The following is a 22561-nucleotide window of genomic DNA, read 5'->3' as shown; positions in this document are numbered from 1 at the left end:
TACTACCTTCAGTACCCTTGGAATGGCTCCTTCCGATAAAGGAATGGCATATTCTGAGTATGGAATATTTCAGCTTTGAAATATTTTGCACCTCTCTAAATAATACAAAGGAAGAAGCCAAGTTGGAGCCACAACCTACCTCTGGGCCAGGTGGCCCTGGAATTCCAACTGGACCTTTGTCACCAACCTTTCCCTGCAGAAAACAAACACATGTGTGACCACGGAGACAACTGATTTTTAAAAGTGGGAAAGGTTTCCCCCAGGACTTCCTGTTTCGGTGTTGAATGACAACTTCCCTCACCATTGGCTGTGCTGATGGTTGACAGGAGTTGTATCCAAGTAAGATCTGAAGGACCACAGTTTTCTCCTCCTTGATCTAAACAATACAATGTGCTTCATGCAGGAACTCGGGCAATTACTTACCATTGGGCCTGGCTTTCCTCGTAATCCTGTGATCCCAGGCAACCCTTGGCTACCCTGAAATGAGGAGGAGAAAAATTCAGAATGGGTAAAGACATCTAGAGGACCTAGTCCAAGAAATTGCCTTGGCTCCGATGCCCTCTTACTGCATGACCCAAACGTGGCATTATCTAGCCAAACGTGGAGTTATGTGCTAGCACTCAGGAACTACAGTACAAGTTCTGTCTGGGAGCAGATTACGGAAAAGGAATTTCTTGGTCCTGGAGAGTTATTAGTGCATGCAGTTTCCTCTATTTCAAAATAAATGAAGTGAAGGCAAGGTTAGTGAAGGTAAGTGATGGCAAAAGAACACCTGCAATTAACTCTATTAAGGTGGCAGGTCTCCTACCTGCAAGTAAGAGCTTCCATGCTCAAATGCTCCTCTCTTTAAAATAAATAAATAAAAATACCTATACCCACCAGAAGCTGCCACGTCAGGGAGTAGAGAATATTATTATTATTATTATTATTATTATTATTATTATTATTATTATTATTATTATTATATAAAATAATAATAATAATAATAATAATAATATAAAATCATCATCATCATCATCATCATCATCATCATCTAAGAATGGGTCATTAAGCATTGTACCAAAGGTGCTTCCTTGGCTCTCCAATTCAATAAACCTTAAACTTTGTAACCAGGAGCAAATACAGATCTTGTAGCTAGGAACAAAGCCCACCGAGAACATCTTGGCCAAAAAGAAAGGAACCATGTCAGAACCTTAGACTCCTTTTCTTCGATTCTGGCCATGTTTGCAAGGACGCAAAAATTGGCAACGTGGATTCCTACCATTTTGTGATGCTTCTCCTCTCAAAATAGTAGGAATCCACGCTGCCAATTTTTGGGGAACCCTAGTGTTGGTTTAACACCGTTCAAAATCAAAAGGAGCAAAATATTATTGTTCTCTGCTCCACCCCCTGTAGCCTTTGGTCTCCTTCCCAAGAATCTTCCATGTATCCCCCTCCATCAGATGACCACTCACTCCAAATTAAATTGTTCCACATCTCTCTTGGCCATCTGGTAGATGGCCAAATTGCACCTTTCCCCTGTTTGTACAAAGATCACCCCCAGCAATCTTGCAAGTTTCACTTTCCCACCAGAGGACCTGAAGCATGTTTATCCACTCAAGATAAAATCAAGACTTCCTCTGGAAAAAAAAGTAGGCAGGCTGTTCATAGAGATACAGGGTGGAAAGAGAGAGAGGAGGGGAAATAATCAGGTTTACCTTGTCCCCTTGGAAACCGATGTCTCCAGGAATGCCCGACGTGCCTTCCTCACCCTGGATATGCATCACCAAAGAAAGTTACAACAGATATCACACCAAGAACACAACACGTGCCAGGGCTCAAGAGGGATTTTAGGGTACAAAGGAAATGGGTCTTTTTCAGGCTGTTTCACTGGCAGGATTGGTGGCAAAAGAAAAAAAAACCAAAAAGGAATAGAACATGAACAGGATAGTTGTTGGATCAGATGTGCTGCCTAGTGAATTTAGATTATTGGACAACTAAGAAATATATATGATGGTGGAAGTTGGTGTGGAGGAGTGACTAGCTGGAAAGAATGGACATGCGAAGTTATATCTTCTCAAAAATACCCACCGTGAAAGGAAATAGCTGCAATGTGGGCAGGATTTATCAGAACTTCTAGGCCACCCCAAACCTGGCGTGCAAAGGAGTTGCGACGTTTAATATCCTTTTGAAGCACCCCAACTAATGGAAGCAGGACTGAGGTCTTACACCTCTTTCCAAGGCCACCTCAAGGGTTGACTCAACCAAAGACCGCCTGCCCTCCCAATTGACTTCAAAGCCATGGTTTGCTTTGACCATGGTTGGTAAAATGATTCTAAAGGTCGGGTTTCCACTACATGTTAAACCATAAAGCACAGTTGACAAGGGGTTAGGTTCTTAATACAACCCCTACAGCCATGAGTTGTAACTGATAATTTATGGATTAGTGTGATGCACTCAGTCAGTATGGATATTCATCAAATCATGGTTTAAAATATCATACAGCATCATCATCCTTGTTGTTGGTATTATTATCATTATTCCTTCCAAGAGTGGTATTACACTGAAAACATTATCTTCCCCTTCCCTTCAACTAACTCATACACAAACATCAATCTCCTGCATAAGGCCCACCGACATGAACAGACATCATGCTCTAGGAAAAATGCCTAAAGATGTCACATCTCCAGAGTTCATCACCAAAGGAAAGCTCGGGTGTGCTCCAAGGGGAGGAGAGAGACAGGCACTGTGGCCAAGCAGGAAGTGGGATGCCCTCAACAGCATTCCTCCTCCTCCTCCTCCTCCTCCTCGTCCTCGTCCTCGTCCTCCTCCTCCAGCTTTTGCAAGTCAGCAAGAAGCAGCAGATGGAATAAGTTACAGTCCAGCAAAAAGCCTTTTCATCTGATTTGAGTTAATATTTCAGGATGGGCTGAGCCCCTGGCAACAGAGCAGGACCTGGATTGCCATGCCTTTCTCCATCTGAAGCAGGATTGGGGGCTTCAGATGCCACCAGGGCTGACTCCCTGCAGGAGGAGGAAGAAATTCCAACCCCAGTTGTTCCAGCCCAACTGGGTTGGAAGCCAAGAGCAAGGGGGATTCCAAAAGATCCTCCAACTTCCGTGTATCCTGAGACTCCTGCGCTTGCTCTAGCCCAGAGGTTTACACCCCGGTGGCCACCACATGGTTTGCACTTTAGCTCCCATCAGCCACAACCACAGAAGCCACTTAACCAAGTGTATCTTAGCTGTAGAGGTAAACCCCAGGTTAATCCCCAAACTTCTGTCCTTTTTTTTCTTTTCTTTTCTTTTTTCTTTTCTTTTCTTTTTTTTCTTTTGCCACCAACAGCTACTGAACAGCTGAGAGGGTATTAGTTGTGGAAAACTTGCAGATCCATGCTGTAGCTCTGGAAAGAAAGTGGGGACAATTAGGGGAAGGGGAAGGGGAAGGGGAAGGGGAAGGGGAAGGGGAAGGGGAAGGGGAAGGGAAGGGGAAGGGGAAGGGGAGAGAAGAGAAGAGAAGAGAAGAGAAGAGAAGAGAAGAGAAGAGAAGAGAAGAGAAGAGAAGAGAAGGGAAGGGAAGGGAAGGGAAGGGAAGGGAAGGGAAGGGAAGGGAAGGGAAGGGAAGGGAAGGGAAGGGAAGGGAAGAGAAGAGAAGAGAAGAGAAGAGAAGAGAAGAGAAGAGAAGAGAAGAGAAGAGAAGAGAAGAGAAGAGAAGAGAAGAGAAGAGAAGAGAAGAGAAGAGAAGAGAAGAGAAGAGAAGAACACAACAGGAGTATATGGCGGCAACAAGCTTTTGCATGCAAAGAAATCACAACAAACAATAAGGGAATATTCAGATCACCTTATCACCTTTCAGTCCATGTTCTCCAGGATTTCCCATCAACCCCTGATTAAAAAAAAGAGGAGGAATCTCATATCACCTTCCCTCCAGTTACCAGCAGCTCTTCTCTGGAGAGGAAAGGCAAGCAAACCTATAACAGAATCCAAGCAGAAATGTTGCTCGGGCTTCACCTAATCATGGGGGAAATTCAGATCCAACCAACTGGCCAGGGACACAACCCAAATTAAAGCTGGTAAGCTGGACTTTGAAAATGTGGCCTTGGGACTGAATGGGCTCATCCTGGCTGAAAGTAGCACTGGGTTTTCCTTGCTATTCCTCTTCACGTTATTGCTCCCATTGTTTTTGTGGTTCAGACTGCTGAGTTTTCTGAAGTTACCCTGTGTAATGTCTACTCCTACAGAGCAGATCTGGAGTCAGCTGGGAAAGAGAACTCCTTCTACTCACCTTTAGTCCTTTGGGTCCTGGGAAGCCCATTTCTCCAAGGACACCTATATCACCCTGGTGAGAGAGAGGAGATTTAGGTTGAAATACAAACAGAAAATTCTGCATCTTCTGGTGCCTTCAGGTGCAACTTCTTCCAGTTTTTCTAAGGGAGGTCTTTTTTGTAGTGGAAATGCCCAAGAACAAACCTTGGTTATTTCACACTGAAAAGCAATGGCCCCTCTGTGGACCTACATTGTATGAACAGTGTGGCAAGGTTCCCAGAGTTCAACAGGCTTAATACTGAAGCAATCTCTTTCTTGCTTTTTCCACCCATGCTCTCACCCTCACACCCTCACATGGACACAGACTGGAGCAAGTTAACGCTGAGTCTTCAGATTGCCTCCAGCTTGGGACGTATAAACAGGATACTCTTGCACGGGGAGGTCACGTGGGTGGAGGTGCTCTGTGTACATTGAGTTGCAACCTTCCAAAGAACAGATCCTTTCTTCATGCAACTTCACAGAGGCCTCCTTGCAAGAAAGAGTCCGCTTCACGAAGCTGGCCAGAATAAATTAGCCAGAATAGAACTAGCTGGTTCAGGTTACAGCATGTGGTCTGATCAAACAATACTCAATGCCCACATGGAAAGATATAACTCGAGCCACAGGCAGTGGGATACTCAGATTCAAGAGGAAATGGGGGACTCATCCGGTGGGGTATTGCAATGAATGTCTAAATATTTTTCAGGAAGAGATGGGGCACACCCTGGAGATGTTCAGATTACCCATGGCTGTTGGATGCAAATAGGCATGGACATAAGTTCAGACAGTTTCATTTTGGGAAGAGTGATATAGCTGAGCTCAGAAAAGGGAGCACAGTGCTTCAAGAGGGGCAGAAGATGACAACCCAGATGACTTGGGGGCCAGAAGACTTTGCAGCAACAGAGAAGCATACAATCCTTGTGGCTTTTAGATTAGGAAAAATGCTAGAAACCGGGTGTGTTGTGAAGAAAATGTACAGCCCTTCTTCTTGGTGTTCTCCAGATATGGGGAGCTTCATCTCCCCAAATCCCCCACTAGCACAGCCAATAGTAATTCTGGAAGCTAGAATCCAACACATCAGGAGGGAACTAGAATGGGGAGATCTAGATCGGAGTGTTGGAACAGGAGAACCAAGTTCATAACATAACATGCAACAAGGAAAAAGAGCATAGAACAGCTTTCCTTAACCTGCTGGCCGTTCTGGCTGGGGATTATGGGAGTTGAAACCCAACCCCTTTGCCTGTTTTGATGAGAAATGATTCTTGGGGCTCTGGCAGAAAAGGACCCATCCTTCTGCTACTCAGAAGCTGTTTTTTAATATATGGGCACATATGGCCAGGCAGAACCACTTCTGGGTGGAGTGGGGGAAAATGGGCAGGCCCTGATCCACGTAGGTCACGTGTCTCCCTTAAATCCCACTTAGTTCATATTAAACTCTCGGAAAGATTGCCTACAGCCTGGATCTACCATTGCAGGCTGGTCAAGAGTAAGTTCTGAATCTACAAGTGGGCAAAGAAGTCTTCGGGGCAGATGGAGGTTGTAGATTATGAGATTTTCAATTAAAATACAGCCGTACGGCTGTATCTGCCACTTTGGGCATGGAAACCACTCCTCCTCCGATTCCTTAGAGTTCTTTCCTCAGATCCTTTATCCGAAAGCGCCGGCAGTGTGGAATTTCTTCTCTCCTGGATTTTCGTCCCCACTTTCCGCCAAAGAGATCAGCTTCGGGAGAGCCGCCCCCCTCTCCCCTCCAAAATGCGGCATTGTTTACACAACACCAGACCACACAACAGGATGCTTTTTCAACTCATCGAGTGTAAAAAATGAAACCTTAAATCCCTGCACACAGGAAGGCTTCACACGAGGGCTACGACTAAGTGTGAGCCCCGATTTTTGGAGGCAAAGGATTTTCAGCCCCTAAAAGGGAATTTGTTCTAGGAACCCCCCCAACTACAGTCAAACAGGGCCAGCTCAGATACCGAGAAGTCTTCGGTCAAATGTGGTATAGTCTCATCTCCGTTTACAGGAACGGAGCACCTGCCATTGGCAACCTTTGATTCAGGACAGGCTGAGTGGTGGCTTTGCCTTATTGTCCTGCCACCCCCTCCCCAACCCCAGCAGCTAAATAAATGCATAGTAGCTTCATTGTTCCTTGGAAAGAGCTAAAGGCTTCCTCTTGGAAGCGGGATAAAAGGATTGTCTGCCTTTCTGTACTTACAAGGAGGCCGGGGACTCCAGGGGGACCGAGGGCTCCCAGGTCTCCCTAAACGGAAAGAAAGATCAACACAGTTATGGCCTGTTTGCAAGTCTTGGGAAGAAAGCCTTGGCGTGGCCAGCACCAGGGGGAGGGTGGGAAGAACCCCGCCACCCCCGTCCGCTCGGAGCCATCCAGCACGAGCACTTTCAGCAAGCAGAAGAGCAGCAGCGGGGGCGCCTGGCAAACCCCAGCGGGCTGGTTCTTGCCCTGTCAGCTAAGCGGAAAGGCTGAAAGTGGGTTCCCCCCCCCCCCCAGGAAGGGGCAGGAGCAAAGGAGGAATTCCATATGCCAGGAAGGGGGGAAAGGGAGGAACGGAGGGGAGGGGAGGGGAGGGGAGGGAGGAAGGGAGGAGGGGAGGGAGGGGAGGGGAGGGGAGGGGAGGGTGGGAGGAAGGAAGGAAGGAAGGAAGGAAGGAAGGAAGGAAGGAAGGAAGGAAGGAAGGAAGGAAGGAAGGAAGGAAGGAAGGAAGGAAGGAAGGAGAGACAGAAAGGAGAGACAGAAAGGAGAGACAGAAAGGAAAGGAAAAAGAAGGAATGAATGGAAAGGAGGAAGGAAGAGGGGGGAAGGAAGTAAGGAAAGAGAGGCATAGAAAGGGGAAGGGAAGGGAAGGGAAGGGAAGGGAAGGGAAGGGAAGGGAAGGGAAGGGAAGGGAAGGGAAGATCAAAGGGAATGGGGGAAAAAAAGAGAGAGAGAAGAAAGCAGTATCATTCCTCTCCTTACATCCAATATATGAATCTCCAACACAACCCTACAAAGTAACTGTTCCTGCACCCATTTTAGAGACTCTGGAATTGGGGCTGAAAAAACACGCCAGCCAGCCATTTGTTTCCCAGCTAGAACTTGAAACCAAATAATTTCACCCAACTCAGACCAACAAATGATGCCAGATTTGGAATGGGAAGAGGAGGGGGAGGGGGAGGGGGAGGAGGAAGAAATATGCTTATCTACACACACACACACACACACACACACACACAGAGCACGTAAATGTATATTAGGGTTAGTTACACAAAACAGAACAGCTTTCATCTGGAGAAATTGGCATCCATGACTCTAGGAAACTGAGCACATGAACATGACTTCAGGAGCTTATGTGTTTGGGGGGGGGGGGGGAAACAGATATAAAAAGCTCCATACATTAGAGAAAGGGGTGAACAGCAAGGAGGTGCAAACTGGGTTTAGGGAATCTTCTGAAAATATCTCTTTAAAAAAGGTGTGCGCGTGTACGTGTGTGGAATCAGAATAATGCCTTATTGGGGGTGGGGGGGGATCCATGCAAATCAATTCCTAACAAGTATCTTGCTTCTTTCTTGTCCCCACCACTTCCAGTTTTTACTTGACTATTGACCTCAGTGGACCCAAGGGGTGGGGGAATTACTTGGACACGGCGTGAGAAAGACGGGACAGTGGGGTTTAAGTGAAACGTCCTGCCTCTGAATGTCTTGGGAAAAGAACTACCCATGGCAATGGGGTGCCTTGTCCACAAACTGGCCAGATCAGCAGAAGAGGGCTGTGACCCCAAAGTGGGTATCCCACTCGGCAGGGCTGGCTGTGCGTTAGCTCTGTATGGGGCAGCTATTTCGAGCCCGCCTCCCCTTGCAAATGCAAGACTCCATTCCATCCATGTTCCTCTCCTGGAATTTGCTCCGTCAGTGACTCCTCCTGGCCCCTGCCAAGCGTCTCCTTTTCAAACAAGCTGGGACCTTCTGTTTTTATTCTGCACACTGAGGGCCATGGAGAAACAAAACAAAGCCATGTCAAGGGAAAAGTCCTTTCTGCTGAAGCCTCAGCCTTACAGCAGACGGGATGCTCCTGTCTCCTCAAACGGAGCTTCCCAAAAGTGACCTCAAGCTCTGTGTTGGATTAATCTTTTTTTAAATGAGCCCAAGATGTTTCAGGGGAAATTTAAGGGGGGAGTCTGATTCTTGGAGGCGATGAAATTGGGGGAACGAACAGAAATTCCAAATGCTCTTGGCTTTCTTAAGATGACCTCCCATGGAAGAGTCTATCTTTGAAATCAGGACAGCATTTTGCCTCCTATGAATTGATCCAGGCATGATGCCTGCACAATCGGATGACTCACTCTGTGGCAGGTGGGTGGAAAAAAATCCATGTAGGTTGGGGATAAAAATCCATCTATTGATATTCCCTGACATGTTATCTCAATCAGATCACGTGAAGGCTTCTGGCAACCCTTCAGCAGAACTGATCTGATTCCAAAGCACGTGTCAATCAGATTTGCCATTTGTCCATATTATTTATTATTTATCAGCAGAATTTTTATCCTGCCCCAGTGTAACAATTCTGGGATCAACACCTTCTGGTTTCTAAGCTCAACAGCTGGAAACATCTGGGTGGCAAAACAGAGGCTACTTCTGCATCGTCACATCCCCAAAGAGAAGGCGACCACTCAATTTAGCTCTCTCCAGTCCAACCAAGCCTTGGACACCATCTTTTGATCTTCTGCCTTCTGTTCAAACCTCTGCTGACCAGAGAAAAGCGTTATTTTAACGGACAAGGAACAAAGTCAGTCCATTGGGATGGCATCCAATATAGTCCATTCCTCTCTAGTCAAAATCCTTTTTTTTTTAAAAAAAAAGCAGTCCTTTATAAAAGATGCATCTGAAAAAGAATGCATGTTTTTGAATGTGGACTGGTGAAATGAAAGAGAATGTAGCCTGGGGGGACATGCATTTTTTTAAAGTCTGCAGAAGGGGAATTGACATAGCCAAGAATGATATTGAAGAAATGTGTGCTAAAAGAGAAAGTGTGCAGTGATATTTGCATTAATATCTACATACATCTGGGCAGGAATTGGAAACCTGGGGCCTCCAGATGTGGCTGAACTCCAAGCATCCATAATAATTGAGAATATCAGCTAGGCCTGCTAAGAAATGCAGCTCAGACACCTTCTCCATCCATACATTAGGGAAACTTGAGCTCGGAATGTTTTATGTTTAATAAAACCCATAAAAACAAACTGATGGGCTGAAATGCAGGAAACCCTTAGCCAAATGGGAAAGCTTATCTCTTGGACAGTAAATGGAATTTTTGAGCTTCAAATCACACTTATACAGGGAAGCTATGACTTTACTGAGAGCAGTGAAAGCTATCAGGGCATAAATAAAAAGGGGGAGGAAAAACAACAGAACAAGGAATACTGTCTGCAGATCCTTGCACTAACCATTCTGGAGATTGGATGTAGTGTGCAAGGCAAATCCAAAATATATGATGGTCCTACCCCTCCAGACTTCCTTCCAAAACAAAACCTCCCCCAAAACAGAGCATTGGTGTTTGATTGCTACATCCTAGACATGAAGAGAATGCATCTGCTTTGTGTTGGGGAAGTTGACATAAGTACTATAAGCAACAGGTCATTACTCCCCCCAGCAAATATGACCCTCAGTAGGGCTGCAATGAAACAGAAGAGGAGAAAGGAGGTGGGATCTTACCAACCCTTCCCACTCACTACTCAAGGTTACAGACGTGTTACAAAAAAGATGGGCTTCATTTCAAGAGGGAACATCAAACCACAGTAGAAACCCATGGCTCTTTGCAGGAGGCCAATCCAAAACCTACAAGAAAATGTTCTACCAACTTACCGGGTCGCCATCTATACCTGGTGGTCCACATTCCCCCAAATCGCCCGGAAAACCCTGAGGGGTGGAGGAAAGGAGGAAAAAACATTTCCATTATTTTTCTGTTGCAGTGCAGGACAAGAACAGAAGATGTTTCGGGAGGTCAATGCAGTGCATTAAAAGTTCTGGCCCTTTTGCCCATCCCAAAAGGGAAAAGAACCTGAATGAATGAAGACCCATTTTCAATGAACATCATTTGCTAATCCACCTTCCCAGGCAAGTCACACCCTAAACTGTAAATCAAACCACAGCAAAGATTTTTCTTGAGAAAGAGATAGTTCAGTGAGGTGAGGCTGGGACCATAATCATACCATAGCAATTCACTCATGAGAATCATGAAACATGGAGTTATATGCAAGCAAAGTATCTCCATGTATACAATTAGAAACCCCATTGCACATCCCTTGTACATAATTCTACTCATGTACTCAACGTTGCCCTATAGCAGTGTTGTCCAAACTTGGCCACTTTAAGATGAGTGGACTTCAACTCCCAGAATTCTCCAGCCAGCATGGCTGGCTGGCGAATTCTGGGAGTTGAAGTCCATTCATCTTAAAGTGGCCAAGTTTGGACAACACTGCCCTATAGGGATCCACGTGGTTCCCACAGCCCTTTCCTGCTCAGCCTGAACCTCCCTACCTACACATCCACAGAAGCTAACTGGAAGAAGGAAAGGAGAAAGGTGGCCATCGTAGACATGACCCATGGACTTCTTCTTCTATACACAAGCAGGCAAAAGACCAGGAGCCACCTACACTTTTTGCAGAGATTTTAGTGAAAAGCAGCTCCAAGCTTCCGAAAGAATTTTGACAGACAGGTTGCCAACTCAGAGGATGATCAGCAGCAAAGATTAGCGTTTTGACGTTTTGCCCAGAGTTTATCAAATTTCTACAGAATCAAAGGCCACATTCAGATGAGTGCAGGCAAGTATCTTTTCTTTAATCAGGCAGGCAAGTGTGAATGCATTATCTATTGTCCAAGGGAAAGAAAGATTTACGTCTGGCCTGTTTCTTGAAGTCGGCATCGTTTACCAAAAAGCAGTCTTTGTCACAGATACATGGCATATCATATTATCAGCGGTGTCAATCAAGCTGTTAGGTCACCAAGCCACCAGAATGGATTCTGTCACCTTTCTTAGAGACGGGAATAACACGTGCTGTCCACAGAGGCAGCGAGATACGATCAGTGGAATCCAGTTTGCTTTCTAAAAATTCAAATAGAATCCCAGCTTCACTGGGGTTTTAGCTCCAGTCCCAAAGCCAATTAAACATTCCAGCTAGATGCAATCAGCTGGAGCTCCCAGCAAAAATCTACCGACTTGTATTATGAGTCATTTGGTTAACTATCTCATCAAAGTGATTTTTCCCTGGCATGGTTTAGACACTTTTTAGATTAGGGCAAAGGCAGGAAATCTACAACAGTACAGGAGCCACTGAAATGCAACACTTTTAAAGCTAGAGAGACAATTGGGAACAGTCCTCCAGTAGCTTTTGGAAGGTCACAGGTCCTTCATCCCGTGCCCTTAACTAGTTCAGCTCTAATTGAGGCCATTCCAAGCTCAAAATACTTCTGGAATGGTCAGAACAGCCTATTTTAAGCTCAGCATTCTGAGCTCAAAACATTTAAATTCAAAATGTTCTGCACACCCCTAATGAAGACTGCCCTTACTTCTAACATGGTTTTGCCTCTGGTTGCCAGCTAAGCCGCATTTCATCATTTCCTCAGCTGAAGATGGCTTTTGACTATCAAAATAATGATATCTCCCTCTTTCCTTCAGCTGCTCTGCAGAAGATCTAATGTTGAGAATTCACATTAACATCACCTTCCTAACAATTGCATGAGATCCTTGGGAGGTCTACCACCTTGAATGAGCCATCCTCCAATTATGTACTCATTGCCTCATTGCCCTCCTACATCTCCTGTCATCCCTGAACGCAATGAGTATCGTAGACCAAAATCTGGGGACTCCCAAATGGGAACTGGGTTTTAAAAAGTTCTATTGATGATCATCAAGAATTGTTTAAAATTATCTAGCATTCATTGGCATTGAACGAAGAGTTGTGATCTGTTTGACTTGGAACATAATGTAACACAATATTACACTGTTGGATTTAATCAAGAGCGTTTATTTATTTTTTGTCTGGCTCACCTCACCCAATGTATCAGTCCATTTAAACTACATTGTTCCAAATCTGCGAGAGAGAAAGTATTTGGCTTTGATTCCACACCATTTTCACATGCATTGAAATTAATATACAAGACAGAGAAGAAGGTGTGCATGAAGATATCTCAGGAACCAGACTCTTAGGGTAGGATTACACTGTGACTGTATGAAATCTGCCTCTTTCACCTTTTAAAGAAAAGCCCTTTTTAGAAGAAAAGCAGAGGCACTGGAAGGAACCCATCCAACATATGGTAAAGAATTTGAAACAATGCATAAAATGTATATTTTTTCATCTAAGGGAGTTCAACTGATCAGTTCAAATGAATTTCCATGAACCCTTTCAAATATGTTGCCCTCCCATTTATGGGGATGTATGGAGAAAGAGAAATGGAGGAAAACATGACATTGACTCAAGACACAATGAGAAGACCCCAAAACAGGAAATCAAAGGAAGACCTGACTCACCTCAGAGCTTCTCCGAGTCTTAAAAAGGCCCCAAAGGAAGGCAGTGAAAGGAGAGGAAAATTGTAGGAAGCATTCTTGGGGAGTGAACAGAGAAGAGTAAAAAAAAGGAAGAAGCAAGGTGTTGTGGAGAGGACATTTTTGAAGATGCAATATATGTTCTGCATGCAAGAAGATCTTAAGTTCCTAATTATGTCCTCCAGTTAAAAGAAACAAAGAGATGATGGGAATCACATTAGAAGCTTGCAGTTGGGAATGGTGACAGTGACTTAGATGGGCAAATGTGAACTAATTTATCCAGGTTTCCAGGTCAGAAGTATCCTGCTACAAGCCACCTCAAAGAACCTTCTGTTTACCTTGCAGCACCAGTCCATCTCCTCTCACAAATCTGTCCTTTGTTTACCGATTCAGCCAACAGCTGGCCTCACAACAGTTGTGACCACTGAGGCTAACATTCCAAACATTTCAGCAATGTTTGTTCTCCTCCCGTGGTGCACTGCTTGTACTAGCAGGAAGAAACTAAATGCTTGCTTTATAAGGTTCAGCTTCTGCAGGATTCTGCATTTTGCTGCAAAGAGGAAAGCTATGCAGCTCCTCAACAGGGCACTGTTGAATAAGACAGCAAGTAGCAAGCCGTGTCTTTCCCAAGTCAGGGAAACTTCATATTGTATCGGCCACACTATCAAAAAAGGAACAAGAAATGTGCAGGGACGTCCAGAGTCTGACCTGGAACTGTAGTTTCTATCTTGTAGAGGAGGCTCAAGGAGCTGATCATGGATGATCAGATATGGACCATCAGGAGATGGTGGCCTGTCCTTTATGGAAATATGTAAACAGAGGCCAAATGGCAGCTATCAGTCATGGATCAGTTGCAGTAGTCCAGCATTGGATGGGGAATAGATTAAATGACCTCAAAGGGTCCATCCCACTTCATAATTCTGATTTTCTGCTCAAGATAAACAATTTTCCAGCTCTATCCTCCAAGAATGGTAGATCACAGAACTAAAGTGAGACATCTTGCACCAATTACTTTATTTTTCTCCTTGCTGCTTGTGGGCATTTGATAATCAGGAATACACCTTCTCTAAGTATGGAAGCTGTACTCTCACCAACCTTGAGAAAATACTGTTTTTCATCAGGCTTGGAGGAAACAAAAATGGCCACATTTGCAGTGTGGGCAACATGCCTCCAAAACAGAAAGGCCAAGTGAATAGTAACAAAATGGTTTAGGATCTTCAGTAAAACGATGCTCAGGCAGAGTGGGAGCAATTGAGACCTACTTATAGCATTTTTTTCTTTGCTAGAGTAAAAGAGGCTATCTGGCAAATATCTCCAACAATTGTGGAAAGGACTTTTCCAGCCTTTTGGCTCTCTCTCAAAAAATAGGTTTTCACTTTCCTCTTGGCTCGACTGTTGATGCTCATTCTTAAGGCCTTGTTTGAGAAAAGCTCAGCAAAATTGGCTCCAGACAGGTGAATCAGTGCCTGGGGGATGTTCCCAATGGGTGCAGGATTTGCAAATTAAATCTTTAAGCATACATACACATATACATAAGAAAAGAAAAGAAAAATTGTAGAAAGGGGTGTCAAGTCAGTGAAGGGGACAGAGGGAGAGAGAGGAGAAATAAATCTAGCAACCACCCCTAAAGCTTATTTTGGCTGCTGAGATCTTGGAAATCCTGTGCTGTGAATAAACGTCTCTTTCTGCCTTGCCAAATTAAAAAGGGGCAGTCTGAACAGAGGTCCACAGCCAGCTGGAGTTTGGGATGCTACAAACACTCTGCACAAACGCTGAGCAGAATAGCCAACAAGTGCAAGATCCATTCACCCAGCCCTTTAATTGAGAGACAGACCTCTGGATCTGAAACCTGACCATGTTGCCTTGGGAATGCCTTCTCAAAAGATTAGATCTTCAAAATTCAAAAAGGGGTAGGAAATAGTCACTTGATGGGACAAGTCCTGATTCAGGTGTTATGGAGCAGGCGATGCCCCCTCTTCCTTGTTGACTGACTACACCTCCCAGCATCCTTTCAGGCTGGGTTGATGAGAGTTGTGGTCCAAATCTCACTGAGAACTACATGTTCCCTTTCCCTGGATTAGACACCTACTTGGATCGGTTGGGTTTGTCCAAAAATTGACAAATGTACAGCAGTGCGGCTAAGGAACTGCAGTCAACATTTTTGATCTCAAGTCGTCTAACAGCTTTTTTGCCTCCAACCATTGCCAACTGGGAAGCTCTGAAAAATTCACATGGAACCTGGGCAAAACATATCTTATCTTCCAAACTACAGATTGCAGAAAGATAAATGACTTTTGGAGAACCAAGGGATCCCTGAACATAAAACAAACGTTCTTCCACTAAAGTTCTCATTTCCACCCAACTATGTACAGTACAATCTAACAGTGAAGCCAGGATTTTGGATTCTCCATTTCCAGTTGCCAAACTCCAAGGATGCTGAAATTAAAAAGGCAGATGGGAAAAATAGCCCTCTTTGGACCTTTCCAATATTTTAGGCACCCAACGGACTACTTTTCATCAGCTCTGCCCCTAGGATATATAAACAAGATGACTGCTAAATGCTTTTGCCCACAAAGAATATCAAAGCTCTTTCCCCAAGACATTTATTCCTTACTGTGGCACTCTCTAATGCTTAAGAAAGACCCTAAATTAATTAGCTGGTATGTCATCAAGATGGGGAAAACCCCAAAATTGTTGGGGTTTCCACCCCCAGGGCACAGCCAGTTCCCTTTCACACACACCCCAACCCACATAGCTATCTTGAAAACAGGGGGGACCTTGGAAGAAGTAAGTGCCTAAAATATATATATTAATTATCTGCATCTTTAGAAGTTTCACATTTAATTTGTTTGGAGGTGCAGTTTAGCTCTCCCCCCCCCCCGCCAAAAAAATAGAACTCTTATGAAAACTGAAGTTCTTATCTTCCCTTTGGTTATGAGATGGCTGAAAAGTATGTAAATATCCTGTTTTCTATTGTACAATCTCCCTGCCTTGATCGGCCGCCTCCGTGGCTTCCCACCTTTCTCTTCTACCCCAAGGGAAGGTTGTCCCGCATGTGGCTTTTTCAAACAGGCACATCTGGGTTGCTAGGGAGGTTGGAATGTAAGGGAGAGACTTAGAAGAAGAATAGAAGTGACAGCAATGGCATTATTCCACCGTCATGTGGCAATGATGTCTGTTCATAGACACCATCGATAGATATTCTAAAGCACGTTGAGCATGAAGGAGAAAAGGAGAAGCTGGTTTTGCTGGGAGACAAACCCTTGAGGGAAATCAGAGAGATTTCAGCTCAATGTGGCATGCAACCAAGCGTGTTCTGTGACAAAGCTGTGGAGCTCAATCAACTGGGTCAAGGATTGAACGATGTCTTATGTGCATGGGGGGGGGGGCTCTCCCAGGTCCCTCAACAGTGTGCTCTTTTGTAAAAGATTTATTTCACACCCTAAGCATCTTAATTCTCTCTCTGGAATGGGTCAACATTACCCAGAATTTCCCACAGCTTATAGAAGGGTGAGACAGACCTCCTTCCTGTTGACACACTACCCCAGTTGCTACTACCTTCCAATCACTACTTCCCCGTGCAGCTTTGCGCCTTGGATGCATTGAAAAAGAGCAGCATGGATGAGGAGTGGAATTGTCAAAAGGCCATTGCCAACACCGATTCATCATGTTCCTTTCCCGCCCCTGCTGAGCTGATCTGGAAGGGTTTCAAGGTCTGACTCACATCCAGCGCATCTATTTTAATCCCCTCCTTTTTTTAACATTCTTACATCATTCCAGGAGGCCTACACAACGGAGCAAATGAAATATATATATATATCCACTGCTTCATGGAAGGAGGCTTTGCAAGCAATCGACGGCCGGGATGTAGAAACATCTGCTTTGAGAGCCCCCCATTGTTCCTTTTCTAGAGACAGGCTTGCTCAGAAGCATTTCAAAAGATCTGGCACACGGACCAAACGCTGATCAAGAGATACAGGTAAGTCAGTCTCTAGAACACTGTTGGAGCTGTGCCTGTGGGCTTTTCTCAAGGTAGATCTGATATCCAGGTTACCAAACCCCTCCCTTGGGATTATTAACCAGGCTTGATAAGGTTGACAAGTCCTTCATCAACTGTCCAATTCCATCTTTGGGAGTACAATTCAACACTGCATTTAACTCTGACTACTACCTTCTTTTCCTCAAGACTATACGAACCGATGTTGTAACTGGAAACCAAAAGGGAGCCACAACAGGACATGACCAAATCACGGGAGTCAAAAAGTTTCAAGTCCCAAGAGCCGAATTTTCCACTACTTAAAACTTGGACCCCCTGCCTCCTTCCACATTTCTTGCACATATTGCTAATATATCTTTGTCCTTCCTTTCCTCCCTTAAACTATATTATTAAAATTTGCTACAGCAATAAGAATACTGATGTTTTAAAACAGAGTTGCTCCCCCCCCCCCCCAATTTAGCCTCCAAGAGTGCAGAGGATCTAGCTGATATCACCAGAACAAGCAAAGCCATATTGTCAGCCAAGTTTCTCAGCTCTGGGGCACAAAAGTGCCCTAAAACGTGCAAGAGTTTAACACACCTCTTTGCTAAAGAATGGAATGTGGGGGAGGCTCTGGGGGAATACGAAAGGGGGCTGGAAGAACACAGAACTTTCTGCTCTAACAGATGGAAAATTCTCACGATTTCTCAAGGAGGAAGACTCCTACAAACTGATTCTCAATTCCTTTAAAGAGGCAAGCCTGGGCTTAATCTGGAGGCCCAACCACTTATGAAGGAAGGCTCCTCAACTCCCCTCTAATGACCGTAATCCTAATGCGAGGACACCCAGTTGTAATATAAGCAACCCGCTTTTTCAGAGCTACGAATGGCCAAGAGACTCATCGCCGTAGCAAACTGAAAATTAAAGTAAAAGCATTGCAGGGGCAACCACCAGCTTGCCACACTAAACATCCATTTCTCCCCTAATTTTTTTCTTTTTTTCTTTTCATTCCACTGACACCTTCCATAGAGGGAAAACCAGCCCTCAGAATGGCACAATCGCTGGCCAATCCGTCTGGAGTAAATCGGGCTGCTGTGGCCAATCTGGGAGAACGTGGGCTTCCGCCCACCCCTCCAAGCCCATTTTCCACTACAGGCTTTCTCCTGTAATTATACCCATTAGCAAATGCACGCTAAGATTAAGCCTACTCAAAATCCCTCTAAAATATTTGTAATGGGTTATCTTTAATTGCATGTTAGGGTTTTGGGTCTGTTTTTTTTTTTGGTTTTTTTTACACTGTAACATAAATGATTTAGAAATGGAAGGTTTGGGTTTGGTTGGTTTGTACAGAAAATCCCAGCTTGAGCGAGGAATATTTGCAAAAGGGAATCTCACCCTTCTCTTTTGGAAGGGGGGTGATTCCATTAAAAAAAAAAAAATCAAAGTCAGTGCTATAATAAAAAGAGGGGGAAAATAGAGGTTTTGGAATGGAAGATTGTGAGACTGAAACAGCTGGAAAACATTGGGAGCTCTGGTACAATATATGTAAAGTTGCATCAAAATCCCTAACCAGACCTCTATACTTAACAACCGTTGCTTTGTTTAGCTCATTTTTGGATCACAAACCTCCTTTTCTCTCTCTCTCTCTCTCTCTCTCTTTTAACAGTTATGAACTCAAAGTCTGTGATGTAACCAGTAATTACCAACTCTGGGAGTTGTAACCAGATTCCTGCCTCCAACCTCAAGAACTTTTCAACTGATAAAACATGAAGTGTGTTGGCAGTGCTCACTCATTGTGGGAAAGATTAAAAAAAAAATAACAATAAAACACCCAGCATTGCACAGGGTTGTACTGTCTCGTACACCAGGAGCTGAGTTGAGTGGATTTCAGCCACGGTGGACAAAATCCATTCGCCATTTTATGCTAACGTTGCATTCACCTGCATAAAATCCTATTTTCTGTTTAATGCACATTCAGGTCTAACGGACGGTCCTTCCCCCAATTCATCTGTTAAACCAAGCGCTTGCTGTGTTTAATATTTGGGGAGCAAGCCCCAAGTCCCACTAGATGGGGTAATGGTATCATATATCGGATACACTAGAGAGAGGTACAAGTTAGACTGTGAAGAAGCAAGATAGGAAGACTACAGATGCTTTTGAACTTTGGTGTTGGAGAAGACTCCTGAGAATGCCACAGACGTCCACAAAAACAAACCGATGGGTCATTGAACAACTCCACCCAGAGTTTTCATTTCAGGCATCAATGACCAGGCTCAAATTATCCTACTTCAGAAATGTTAAGCAAAGACCTAGCTCTCTGGAGAAGGCTCTGATGGTGGGTAAGGTGGAAGGAAAGAGAAATGGATGACCACCGTCAAGGTGGACAGACTCAGTTACAGTGGGGATGAGTGCACCATTGGAAGACCTGAAGGACCAGGTTAGGGTCAGATCATCCTGGAGAAAACATATCTGTGTGGTCACTAAGAGTCAACAATAACCTGATGGCACATCAACCATCAATCATAAGAGAGAGGCACAATCAAGTTCTCAAGATCCCACTTCCAGTGACCCCACCACCACCACCACCACCACCCCTCTCCTGTTTAATTTTGAACAAAGTCTGCGTAATAGACAAGGAAAAACTTTACCGGCCTACCCATCTTGCCCTTCTTCCCAGGAACTCCGGGGATTCCCTACAAAACAAAGAGAAAAAAGAGAAAAAAATTAAAAACGGGAGAAAGGTTGGACAGCCAAAAAGGAGAAATCTGAAACTAAACAGAAAGGGGAAATTAAAATGTGGAATAACTCAGGAGGGTGGTGGGCCAGAATGTCAGCATGTGAGAACAAGGGAAAATGGGAAAGAGTTCGGTTCAGCCCTTAAATCTTTTCCTTCTTGAGCCTCAGGAAGAGCCACACACACACACCCTCAAGGCTTGACCCCAACCAAATCCAGGAATTGGAGACAGCGCTTAGCTGGAGGAATAATTAAGCTACTGATCTGGAACCAAGGGGAGACTGAAGCCAACAGGGCTCGCTGGAGAACCTCTGTTTATATTTCTGATTTGGTTACACACAAGCCTTAAATTAGCATCTCCCGAGCATTAGCACATTCCTCTTGTAATATATACACAGACAATCGCAGGCTGTGTCTTCTTGCAAGAGGTCTAGGACCTGCCAACAGCACAGAGTAGAGGAGTTGGCTTAGCAGTGTGGAGTTGAGGCCATGGAGAGAGCTCTCTAGTGAAGCCTACAGAGATCCAAAGTCCAATCTTGCTTGGCCATGAAGTATCCTGGATAATGATGAGCCTGGGGCTAGTTCTCCTGTCCCAAGGGAGTGTCTGGGGGGTGGGAAAGGGGCAGGAACTTTTTCAGACACACAAGGGCCTGGGATGTGTACCCTGCTCTGAAATCTCTTAGGGGAAGGAAGGAAGTATAAACACAGATTTAGCTCTAACCTAAGTGGCACTCTCTTTATCAAAGCTCCCAAATGTACAGGAAGAACTCAATCAGTTTCCTGTTCTAGTTGGCTAATGGTAGATTTTTCTGGCTCCAGTTTGACCCTCTGGCTGCTGATGGTTTAGCCCTGACCTCATTGTTAACAGATTAGAAAATATGGAAAGCCAACAGAAATGAGGCGAAATCATTTATTCTTCCACACTGGCTTTATAAGGGGGAAAACAGGAGGGGTCGGCCAGTTGCAATCCTACAGGCATAGGCTGTTCTCAGTCTCAAGTTCAAAAGCTCCCTGAAAATGAACATGTTAAGATCTGTGTTTCCAGCTGGCAACACAGCTGGAGGAGGAGGAGGAGGAGGAGGAGGAGGAGGAGGAGGAAGAAGAAGAGAGAGAAAAGGGAGGGAAGGAAGGAAGGAAGGAAGGAAGGAAGGAAGGAAGGAAGGAAGGAAGGAAGGAAGTTGGACACTTAGGACCCCACCCACAGCTTGCTTCATCCCCACCCACCACTGGCAGTCCTCAATGGATCACATTCAAGAGACCACAGGTAGTTCAGGTGTCAACCACAATAAACACCAGCATGATATAAAGGTAAGGCCATGCTGCACCAAAACCAGAGAGTCATATTCTGCCCTGGAAGCTCACAAGATGGCTTGAGGCCCATTGCTTTCTCTCTCCCCCCAGCCTATACCTCTCAGGGTTGTTTTGTGGGGCTAAGATTAGAAGAGGGAGCACAGCTTTCTCTAGTTTGAGCCTCTGAGTGAAATGCAAGGCGCTGATCCAATGAATGAAGATGTACATAGAGTTGGGTTGCCCACCTCTACAGCAAGACCAGAAGAATGCAAAGATGGGGAAGGAGAAGTGAGTTTCACAGCCAAGCCACGCTGCTCTTTGCAATGCCCAGCTCCACAATCCCACAACATTAAAGCAAGACTTGCCAATACTCACCCTTTCCCCATCAGCCCCTGGCATCCCCAGCAATCCTGGTGGGCCAATGTACCCCTGTGGGAAGCAGGGAAAGAAAAACAAAGAGCATTTTGTCTCCGCGGAAGGGGAGGTCAGAGCAGGTCATCGTCCAGCGCTGGGTCTAGGCGACCGTGACGAAAGAAACCTTGGGGCAAGTGTATATGCCCATGGACTGCATGGTGATATTTTCCACGATGTAGTCCAAGGGCACATACCCTCACACCAGGGATCATGTGCTTTGCACGGAGGAGGCACCAGCAGACAGACAGACAGACAGACAGATGGGGTCCTCACCTGGCTCGGGGGGCAGCAGGAACATCGTGGAGCTTGGTCCAGGTTTAAAAAAAAAACAACCTTTCCTACCAGTAATAGCATTGGCATCATAACCTCAGCAGCTATGGAAGATCCAAGGAACCAAGAAGGACTCTAGCTTGAGAGTCTAGAATCAGTCTCTGATCAATCAATCAGTCTGGCTTGGCTCTACAGGTTAAGCATCTATGAGTGTGTGAGTGAGTGAGTGTTTGTTCCTCCAATGCAGTTTCCTTTGTTGCCGAGTGCTATTTGATGTTGGCAGGAGAAGGGTTTGAAATCAATGTAACTAATTTGAATAATAATAATAATAATAATAATAATAATAATAATAATAGCAGCCAATTAGCCTCTTCTTGTTTCCATCACTTCCACATTTCCTTATCAACTCTCATCGGACATTCCTGGCTGCATTCTGATAACCACATTTAACCCAGTACTGAATTAATCCATGTTCTAGATTTATTCCATATGTGGAACTGTAAACTAAGGCTGGGTTAGCACTTCATACAAAGCATAATAATGAATACTAATAATTAATAATTAATACTAATCAAGTTAGCAGGTAGTATGAATGCAGCCCCTAAGTCTTTAACAGACCTGGTTACCCATGTTGTGCAAACAGATCCTCCTGGCTTTATATATATTTTAATATATTGAAGGAGTGGGGTACTTCTGCAAATGTCACCATTCCCCATACCACCCTCTTATTCACCTCCAATCTTCTTTACCCTCACCCCCAAAGTTAGAAGAAGCAAGAACATTAAAAAAAAAAAAAAGTGTGCAAAATTCACTTTCTACCAATATTGAACAATGACAGGTTTTGCCCCTTCCCCTCTGAGAATATGCTGTAAGGAACCTGGTGACTTTCTTAAAGTAATAACCATTTCTTCCATTCCCTATGGAATGGAAATGCAACTCTTTGAGACTTAGGGTTTCCCAAAGGGCTACCAAGAGGGGACAGTATCTGTCACAGCTTCAGCTCGTTGCTGCAAAATATTGCCAAGCTGACCCACTTGTACCTGCCCCCCCACCCC

The 22561-nt window shown here is 44.7% G+C and overlaps 1 protein-coding gene across 7 annotated transcripts in view; it reads right to left on the bottom strand.

Annotated features, from left to right (window-relative positions):
* COL27A1 (collagen type XXVII alpha 1 chain) overlaps window positions 1-22561 on the bottom strand; it is a 108753-nt gene that overhangs the window by 51025 nt on the left and 35167 nt on the right. For 3 of the 7 annotated variants that reach the window (XM_088146929.1, XM_088146930.1, XM_088146933.1), the window contains 10 exons: window positions 21198-21251; window positions 19447-19491; window positions 10143-10196; window positions 6502-6546; window positions 4264-4317; window positions 3820-3864; window positions 1698-1751; window positions 809-844; window positions 424-477; window positions 140-193 (listed from right to left, as the gene is read on the bottom strand). In XM_088146929.1, the coding sequence (XP_088003055.1) occupies window positions 140-193; window positions 424-477; window positions 809-844; window positions 1698-1751; window positions 3820-3864; window positions 4264-4317; window positions 6502-6546; window positions 10143-10196; window positions 19447-19491; window positions 21198-21251 (495 nt within the window). The remainder of the gene's footprint in view (window positions 1-139; window positions 194-423; window positions 478-808; window positions 845-1697; window positions 1752-3819; window positions 3865-4263; window positions 4318-6501; window positions 6547-10142; window positions 10197-19446; window positions 19492-21197; window positions 21252-22561) is intronic. The other 4 variants (XM_088146934.1, XM_088146935.1, XM_088146931.1 and 1 more) reach the window with 3 other exon arrangements.

The sequence above is a fragment of the Python bivittatus genome, unplaced genomic scaffold (assembly GCF_059951505.1).
Source record: "Python bivittatus isolate LINGU-HERP-01145 unplaced genomic scaffold, Pbiv_v1 ctg000160_np1212, whole genome shotgun sequence".
NCBI classification, from domain to species: domain Eukaryota; kingdom Metazoa; phylum Chordata; class Lepidosauria; order Squamata; family Pythonidae; genus Python; species Python bivittatus.
The sequence above is the reverse complement of the archived record's forward strand: the minus strand, read 5'-3'. Positions and strand labels throughout refer to the sequence as shown.